Source organism: Sesamum indicum, linkage group LG9, assembly GCF_026168435.1.
Source record: "Sesamum indicum cultivar Baizhima isolate 11 linkage group LG9, ASM2616843v1, whole genome shotgun sequence".
Classification (NCBI taxonomy): Eukaryota; Viridiplantae; Streptophyta; class Magnoliopsida; order Lamiales; family Pedaliaceae; genus Sesamum; species Sesamum indicum.
Window position 1 is genome coordinate 8,918,728 of NC_142665.1, and position 8,425 is coordinate 8,927,152.

Here is an 8,425-nt window from a genome sequence, read left to right on the forward strand (position 1 = left end):
AATAAATAAAGATAAATTACATCGAATTTTTCCTGAAATTTTATTATTTAAAAAAATTATCAATATATTCTGATTTTACGGTGAATTCATAAAATGTGTTGTAGATTATATACTATGATTTTATTTATTTTTTAATTTTTTATGAATTAAGTGAGATATTTTTTTTTTAATTTTTTTCTATCTCGTCCTATTTTTATAAAAAAAAAATACAATAAAAGTCAAATTGACAATTTCAACTCTGTATTTAAGGATCACATAATTTTAATACACATTGGCAGTATATATAACTTTTTAATAATAAAAAGTATTTATTATTATATAAAATTTTAAGTTAGGCCGTTGCATTTTATTTGAAAATTAAATCATCTGAAGCCCTTATTCATCTTTTTGAGTAACAAATATTTTAACATAAAGTGAGATAAATACCTATACGTTTAATAAAGTTCAGATCCATACCTTAAATTTGCTCATGAAATTTTAATATTATGATCAACCATCAGACCAAGAGATAATTGGTCGCGAGCTGCTATTCATGTAAACGAACAAACCCAATCATAATGTTTGGTTTTATTTTTAACTTGTTTTGAGGTGTTTTGTTGAGATAAAGAGAGAAAAACAAAAATAAATAAGTATAAGTTAGAAATAGTGTGTATGTTTGGATTTATTTTTGGAGATAATATAAAATAAGTATAGTATGTTTGATGTTGGGTAGTAAGAAGACAAAAAATATTGTTCATTGTCAAATCATATATCTTTTTATATATATTTATATATATATATGTATGAAAATGTATAATAAATTTTCTACCACTTTCCTTTTTCGGTGGAGCGTCTTAGAGTGCGCCAGGGTGCGCAGTACGCGCGTCTCCTGATCTCTGCTCTGCGTCTTCTTCCTCACTCCTCGTTTCTCACAAAAAGCAACTCAACTCACCGCTCCTCTCTCTCTCTCTCTGTGCCACCCCGGCGCAATTTAGCACCCTTATCTCTCTTCACTTCTTCCATCCCTCTCACCAGAATACAAGCATTTACTTTTCCCTCTTCCACTGTAGGCCTACCAACTGCACATACAGTGGTGAGATACATACATACATATATATACACTTCCACCGGTCAGTCTCGAGTTTTTTTTTTTTTTTTTCTTTGATCTCCTCTTGTCTGTGGAGATGCGGTTGATTTTGCTGGGTTTGCTTTTTGTTTTGTGCATTCATGGTGGATTAGCGGAGCCAATTGTGTATTCTGCAAGACTGGTTCACAGGTTTTCGGAGGAAGCTAAGGCGCACCAGGGTGTTAGGGTTTTAGAGAATGGGGGTGAAGGAGGTGGTGGTGGTTTTGGTTTTTGGCCGCAGAGGCGGAGCTTGGAGTACTACCGGCGGCTGTTGAGCAGCGATGTGCAGCGGCAGACGCTTAAGCTGAACCCTCAATTCCAATTTCTCTACCCTTCTGAGGGTAGCGCCACATTACCCCTCGGAAATGACTTTGGATGGTCTCTCTCTCTCTCCCGCCCCCCCCCCCCCCCCCCCAATCTCTGTGTCTTTGTTTGGTTTTGTTTATTTTTTTAGATCTTTTGATTGAGATGCAGACAGTTCGCATTGAATTGTTTTACTAACTTTGATTTCACCGCACTGTGGGTTTAATGGGAAATTCTACTGGTACATGTTAATGAAGTTTAGTTATAGTTAAGATTTTGTTTTAGAAATGTGTTGCTTTCATCTAGTTTTGTTTTATCTGCTCTAAGGGGAAACAGGTAGAGACCTATTTATTAGAAAAAGGCAAGTATTTGGCAAATTGTGTGAGTGGCACATTTGTGCCGAAACAAGTAATTTCATTATTTGTGATGCTAAATTTCCCTGCTTTGAGCTTTTCTGTTTTCGATTTTTGTGGTGGAAAATGTTTAATGTAAGATTGACTAATGAAAACAGCTGATTTTAGCTGAAGATTGATGGAATAGCATTGTGTCACAATTTAAGGAATAGGAATTTTTTTTTTTGAAGAAGTTAAAGAAAACCATAGTTTTGCTTAAAAGTTCATTAATGTATATAATTCAAAGAAACCCTTATTGTGCAATAGGAAGTTACAAATTATTGTTAGTAATTCTGGGGACTGTCTGTTAAGATCTTGGTAGTATGCTCTGTGTCACATTGAACTATGTTATTGACTCATTAATATTTCCTTTTTGGCGCTGTTCTAAAATAATGCCAGATTGCAGTTGGACAAAAATAGGTGCTAGCTTCTTCTCTGGAACAGGGTTATTCACTGAAACATAGTTTTGACGTGATAGTACACCAATCACAACTTTTTCATGGAAAAGACATTTGAACATAGAAATATATATTCTTATGCCAGATTCGCTCTACATCAATGCCGAATGAATTCCAAAGTAGGGGATACTTCTTTTGGACACTACATAAAATACAACATTTCTAGTTGTGAGCTTCGCCTTGCCTATCATCATAGTGAATGGTTCACATTATTCTTTGGCCCTCGGCACAACATTCATAATCAAAGCCACATGCTTATCTTTTGAGAAGGCAACCTATTGAAAGAGATCATATTTTATCTATATAATTTCATAGTTTAGAAGTCTTCTCTCACCATTATTACAGTTAAGGATATCGACACTCATTTTGTTTCACCTTATTTCTATAGGCTACATTATATGTGGATTGACATAGGAACACCAAAAGTTTCTTTTCTTGTCGCGTTGGATGCTGGAAGTGATCTATTCTGGGTTCCCTGTGATTGTGTACAATGTGCACCTTTATCCTCCAGTTATTACAGCAGTCTGGTATGCAGGCATTCTTTTCCAATGATCAATGTGCACCTTTATTGTTGATTCAGATTGACATTCCTTCTTCATGGCTTTTTTTCCATACATTAAAGAAAAATGCCAAGATTTGCAATTGTAGTCCTATAGAGACTCAGAGGGGCTGTTTTTACAGCTGCTCAATTTCGGTTGGGTTACAAATTCCAGTAGTAATTTGGACAACTTTCATGGTGTAAAATTAAAATTGTCTTCTTCTCTCTTAACTTGAGAGCATGGCAACTGAAGAAGGCACAGATATCATGTAACTGAATGTGAACTTAATATGGTAATTTTCAATGTTTCTGATATTATCTGTCGATGTTTTGGCATTATCTATTGTCCTATTTTGCTAATATTTTAAATCTACTTATTTTGTTGAGCAGCCCTCGTATCTAAAATTTCCAGAATTTGGAAAACCATTTGTTTCTAGTTTTCTTTATGGTAACTGACTTAAAATGAAATCTTCATAGACTGGTATGAGTGTCTGGTAAGACAATTCATTCTGAAGTCTCATTTATAACCGATTACTGTTGGCAAAGATGTACTACTAATGCTCGATCTGTATTTGCTTTTTGTTCTATTCGATGAAACCTGAGCAAATCTTTGGCCTGCGTTCAACAGGAGCTCTTTTGACTGCCATATCTGATATGATGTACCTATCTTATAATAGGGCTTTGAAAAAATTAAGTTTGGTTTTGATTCTTGACAGATATATTTCCATTTTTAATACACGGAATTTCATTCTCAGAGCTTTGCAGTTACTTACCTTTCTATGGGAGAAAAGTAATTTTTATTTTGCTGTGCGATCTATATGTTAGTATTTGTGAAGACATAATCTAAAAAAGTAGAGGTCTATCCTCTTATATTATACATTTTTTCCTTTTCTTGATTAACCGAGGAGGTTGTACAAAGCCAACCCTAATCCATTCAAGTGTTGGTACTAGTGGTGAATAGAATCAGAAAATGTTACCTAGAAAGGGTTAGATCTTCGCTACATATGTTCCTGTTCCTTAAAGAGCTATTTCTTTCTTTTATAGGCTCCTTTAGGAGCCTTATTTTTCTCACTAGAGTTCATTAAAGAGTTATAAGAAGCTGATAAAGACTTATAGGACTCTAAGGAAGTGTTAGGGTTACAAAAAGGTGGCTTCCGTCATAATTTATACACCGTATTTGCCTTGACTATAGTTTTGGTTGCGTAAGCTAAGTTCATAAGTTGTAAAAACAGTTGTCTGATCTGATATTTGTATTATTGGGCAGGGGGGTGGCTGCAATTTGTTTGTAATAAATACAGCTATCAGAAAACTTTGCGCATTCATGAAAGAGCTGTGAAGTTCTATTTAAATTAGCAACATGTTTATCACTTATTCCAAATGATTGATTGGCAGGTGCTCCCTCATTTTTGGGGCATCTATTATGCAGGATAAAGATCTTAATGAGTACAATCCTTCTGGCTCTAGCACTAGCAAGCCCCTCTCTTGCAGTCATAAGTTATGCGAATTAGGCCCAAATTGTCCGAATCCTAAGCAGCAATGTCCATATACAATCAACTACTATTCAGACGATACCTCAACTTCTGGATTTCTGGTTGAAGAGGTTCTGCATCTTGTGCCAGGCCATTCTGTATCCAACAAATCTGTGAGCGCTCCAGTTATTATTGGGTGCGTCTTATTTTGTTTATACTTCAATATCCCCAAGAACTACTGTAGAAAAATACTTTTTGTGCTACTTACTGTGATACTTGTATGTTATTCTATTTTAGATGTGGTAGTAAACAAACTGGTGGTTACCTGAATGGAGTTGCGCCTGATGGTCTTTTGGGTCTGGGACTTGGAGAAATTTCTGTCCCAAGTTTTCTTGCAAAAGATGGATATATCCGGAACTCTTTTTCTCTATGTTTCAGCGAAGATGATTCAGGGAGACTATTCTTTGGGGACCAGGGAGTTGCTAGCCAACAAACTACTCCATTTTTGCCTTTGGACGGCAAAAAGTAAACATTATATTCTCATAATAGATGCTAATTTCGTTTATGTTTTGACTATACATTGAAGATATATTTGGTTAACTCATGGCACAGCTTGACTTATATTATTGGAGTGGATGCATGCTGCATTGGAAGTTCATGTCTTGACAATACAAACTTTGAAATGCTGGTTGATAGTGGGACATCATTCACATTTCTTCCAGATCAAATATACGAAAGAGTGGTTGATGAGGTATATTCTTCTACATATCTTTTTCTTCTCCCCTTTGATTAATCCTGCTATCTGTCATAAAAGCATGCGATTTTGTTTTGAATTACTGTTTTACTCATAGTTTGACAGACAAGTAAATGCTTCCAAGTCTAGTTTTGAAGGATACCCATGGCAGTATTGCTACAAGTCCAGGTATTTGCTTGTGTTGACTGTGTATTAACCTCACCTGCTCAATTAATGTGCTAGAGTTAATTATTTTATGTTTAACAGTTCTCAAGGAGAGCCTAAGATTCCTTCTTTGACTCTGAAGTTCGCAACATCCAACAGTTTTGTTGTCAAAGATCCTGTTTTTGTGATCTACGGCACTCAGGTTTTGTTTTCTAACCCCTACTTGTTTTGTCTAGCAGGACTGACTTTTACATCTTCTCTATGTTCATAGTTAATGATCCCTAGAGCTTCTCTGTTTCTGACTAATTATTTGAAGATTCGATTTAAAATCAAATTTTCAGAAGCTAATAGGTTATGGTATTTAAAGAAGACCTTTGAATGGCAAAAATGATAAAAACTTGTTGCAATTCTTTACTTAGCAAAAGGTATTCCGCATTGGTTTGTATTTCATTATATGATATTTTATTTTAAGAAATCAAGTTTTAAAAATAATTGATTTTGCATAACAATTTATAAAATAACCGAATGGCACTATGGATAATGAAAGGGGTGATTAACTCAATTTTCTAACGTAGAAAGACACAAAACAGGCCTTAAATTGCTGCTTTGCCTCATGAAATGATCTTGTTTGGGTTCAAAAGTTGCAAAGGTGTAGTTTTAGTCTGCATCTCTGTAATGTTTGTCCAGTACATGTTAGCAATGCTCATAAGCATAAGATCTCTGAGAATTTTTAGAGGTTTGCATTACTTAATAAGAATGAGATCTGTGAGATCACCTGTTTGGACTAGAGGCATATTTATGGCAGTGAATGGAATCCTCAAGGTGATGAATCCATATAAAGTAAATCTAAAACAATTTATTGTCTTGGGATGATATATAGTGAGGAACACCTGTTCTGAATGTGGTCAGATTTTTTTAGCTTAGGTTAATAAATATCTGATTATATCTTTGACCAATAATTGTTATATATAGTTGAGAAAGCATGTTGTACTAGCCAATATTTTCTCTTCTGAAGTTGTGCATCTCTTTGCATGTGTACATGAATGATGACACTTAGGACTTGAAACTGCCGAACCTCTGAGTGGTGTCTTGGTGGTGCAGGGTGCTGTTGGATTTTGTTTGGCAATACAACCCACAGATCAAACCATCGGGACAATTGGACGTAAGACCATATTAGAATTTAAATGAACTCGTAACTTTTACAATGAGCATGCCATGAGTTTACACCCTTATTCTGGAAAATAGAGATATTTAAATACACTGTTCCACATAGCAGGCATACAAAGAAACCTATCGTATTTATGTGTCAAGATGATTGTTGCTTGCAGAGAACTTCATGACGGGATACCAGATTGTATTTGATAGGGAAAATTTCAAGCTGGGCTGGTCGCGTTCAAATTGTAAGCATCTGAGACCTTTATAGCTTATAGACGTGGAATTTTATCCTTTGTAAGCAATGACTTTGCAATCATAACTGTCGTTTTCTGCGCTTTGTGGAAATCTAATACTCATGAATATGTCATTCCTAGTAGAATGAACTCTTCCTACATGTATGCATATGTATACATCCAGATAAACGTATTCTCTCCCAAGATATAATTTCTCACTCTATTGCACACGATTAATCTGAAATATATGAATTGTTTCAGGTCAGGATCTTGATTATGGAGATAGAGTGCCACTGAATTCATCAGGTAATAGCAACTCTCCTAATTCACTGCCGACAGCAGAGCAGCAAAGTGCGCCTAATGGTAATGCAGTTCCCCCTGCAGTTGCCGGAAGAACACCTTCCAAGTCCTCCTGCACACGCCTGTCATATTCGGCTAAGTTCTTCTTATTGCTGATCATTGCACATATCTCGTCGTAAATTTATAAACCATAACGCTCCCTGTAGTTTACATGTAAATTCTGGTTCCTACTATTATAGTTGTGCCCTTTTTTTTTATTGCATCATTAACATGATTCACCATCCTTTCTTCTATTTTTAGGCTTTGAAATAGGGTGGTGATGCATAGAGTTTCTATATAGCACTTCATTTCTTTCATTTATCCTTCACCACTTACATACCGTTGTATGTAACCATAACATTTCTTTTCATAGGGATATATATGTAACTCCTCAATTTTGGTTGTATAATATATGTATCACTCATTTTGACAGTCATTTCCCAGCAACTAGTCTCTTAATTCTTTGATTTGTGTCTATCTGTTCATATATTCTTTATGGTCAAGTGATGTTTCTGCACTTTGTCCATGATGTCCTGTCTTTTGCTAATTGAATTATGCGTATTTTTTCAATCGGAAAGCAAGATATTCGGATCCAACATTCTTATTATCCAATACTAATGTGAGGATTATTTGGTCTTCGACTCTTTTTTACTTTAATTTTTCGAGATAAGGTTGTCTCCAGGTCATATCAAACAAAAGAGGAAAACCTGTCCACTTGACAAGTACTGAAGAATAATTTATGTTGAGATATTTTGAGTTTTGCAGTAAATTAAGGGAGGTTCTTGTTTGCCCTTACCAAACTTAGCATAATGCAGCTGTATTCTCAATCTAAGGAGCAGTTATATGTTCTGTTTTTTATTTGGCTGCCAAGCTTTATTGTATATTTTAGGTCACATGACTCCAAAGAGACAGCCTGGGTTCTCATGTTGTCTGTTGCTGCAAACTTTCTATTATGTCTGATGTTATTAGCTCACACTAACACTAATGGTTTGGTTAATGAATGATCCTCTAACTTAAGCTGCCAATTTGCTCTGCAGTTGAGTTCTGTCCTTGTTTTTTTAAAAATAATCAATTTAATCAATACATCAATACGACGAAAAACAATAACAAATTACAATAATTTATATAAAATGAAACAAATACCAATGTCTGGTGGGACTCGAATCCTAACTTCAAATTTGTTTATGGGATCTTAGCCTTGTTTTGCGTTGTTCGGCTTTTTTTTCAATGATTGCTTTGGTATTAAGTTACATGTATATCCCATGTTGATAAAAAAGTTTTAGTGTATAGCTTTTAATCATATTACAATATTTTTTAAATTATGTATTTCTATGTCCAATTCTTTTATCAACCCTAAGAGTGAGGTTATTTTTAAAATTTAATTGCAATCCACATTTGCTTATGATTAATTATGAAAATTAGGAAGTCATACACCATAAATATTATTTCAAATTTAAATATTTTCATAATCAATTATAGTTATTGTTTGAAACTTCGAAAATGCCAAGTTGACACAATTATACCTTTAAAAAATT

The 8,425-nt window shown here is 34.6% G+C and overlaps 1 protein-coding gene across 4 annotated transcripts; it reads left to right on the forward strand.

The window, feature by feature from the left end:
- Positions 1–812: 812 nt before the first annotated feature.
- Positions 813–7,326, forward strand: LOC105171131 (Eukaryotic aspartyl protease family protein). 4 transcript variants are annotated; one of them, XM_088885256.1, is made up of 11 exons: positions 813–1,109; positions 1,219–1,483; positions 2,647–2,785; positions 4,223–4,461; positions 4,563–4,790; positions 4,878–5,016; positions 5,117–5,187; positions 5,266–5,365; positions 6,265–6,325; positions 6,492–6,563; positions 6,813–7,326. In XM_088885256.1, exons 3-11 carry the CDS (start codon positions 2,657–2,659, stop codon positions 7,028–7,030), a joined length of 1,257 nt encoding a protein of 418 aa, XP_088741382.1. In that variant the 5' UTR covers positions 813–1,109; positions 1,219–1,483; positions 2,647–2,656; the 3' UTR covers positions 7,031–7,326. The 4 variants fall into 4 exon arrangements, with proteins under 4 accessions (XP_088741382.1, XP_088741379.1, XP_088741380.1 ...); XM_088885253.1 differs by having other exon boundaries at positions 966–1,483; XM_088885254.1 differs by having other exon boundaries at positions 966–1,483; positions 4,704–4,790.
- The last annotated feature ends 1,099 nt before the right edge of the window (positions 7,327–8,425 follow it).